Genomic DNA, 682 nt, shown 5'->3' with positions numbered 1-682 from the left:
ATGGTATCCAAGGATACAGGGTATTTATCGCAATTGCCATGATGCTTGGTGATGGTCTTTTCCATTTTGCCTACATGTTGGTGGTCACAATCTCTAGTTTCACAAAGAGGAAGAGTAGTACTCAGCAAGATTGTTCAGAAGAAGATGATGAAGATGAAAAGATACGAAATGATTACTTCTTGAAGGACCAGATTCCCAACTGGGCAGCTGCTGGGGGATACGCTGGAATTGCAGTCGTATCTATCATTGTGGTACCCATGATTTTCCACTCGCTCAAATGGTATCACGTTTTTGTTGCCTATTTAATTGCACCTATCTTGGCCTTCTGCAATTCTTATGGAGCCGGCCTCACTGATTGGTCCCTTGCCTCAAATTACGGAAAAATTGCAATTCTTACATTTAGTTATTGGGTTGGTTTGGAGAATGGTGGAGTGATTGCTGGACTTGCCTCATGTGGTTTGATGATGAGCATACTAGACACAGCTTCTGGCTTGATGGGAGATTTCAAGACTGGTTACTTAACCCTTACATCCCCGCGTTCCATGTTCTTTAGCCAACTCATTGGTACTGCCATGGGATGTGTCATAACCCCTCTAGTCTTCTGGATTTTCAACAGTGCCTATCGATTAGGTGATCCAGAAGGTTCATACCCTGCACCATATGCTCTCATGTATCGTGGAAT

At 43.4% G+C, this 682-nt stretch overlaps 1 protein-coding gene across 1 annotated transcript in view; it reads left to right on the top strand.

Annotated features, from left to right (window-relative positions):
• Positions 1 to 682, top strand: part of LOC102587474 (probable metal-nicotianamine transporter YSL7) — a 5,957-nt gene that overhangs the window by 857 nt on the left and 4,418 nt on the right. Inside the window, exon 2 of the mRNA XM_015304462.1 lies at positions 13 to 642. Within this exon, the coding sequence (XP_015159948.1) occupies positions 13 to 642 (630 nt within the window). The remainder of the gene's footprint in view (positions 1 to 12; positions 643 to 682) is intronic.

This window comes from Solanum tuberosum, unplaced genomic scaffold (assembly GCF_000226075.1).
Source record: "Solanum tuberosum cultivar DM 1-3 516 R44 unplaced genomic scaffold, SolTub_3.0 scf00512, whole genome shotgun sequence".
NCBI classification, from domain to species: domain Eukaryota; kingdom Viridiplantae; phylum Streptophyta; class Magnoliopsida; order Solanales; family Solanaceae; genus Solanum; species Solanum tuberosum.
Note: the sequence above shows the minus strand (reverse complement) of the source record. Positions and strands in the feature narration are given on the sequence as shown.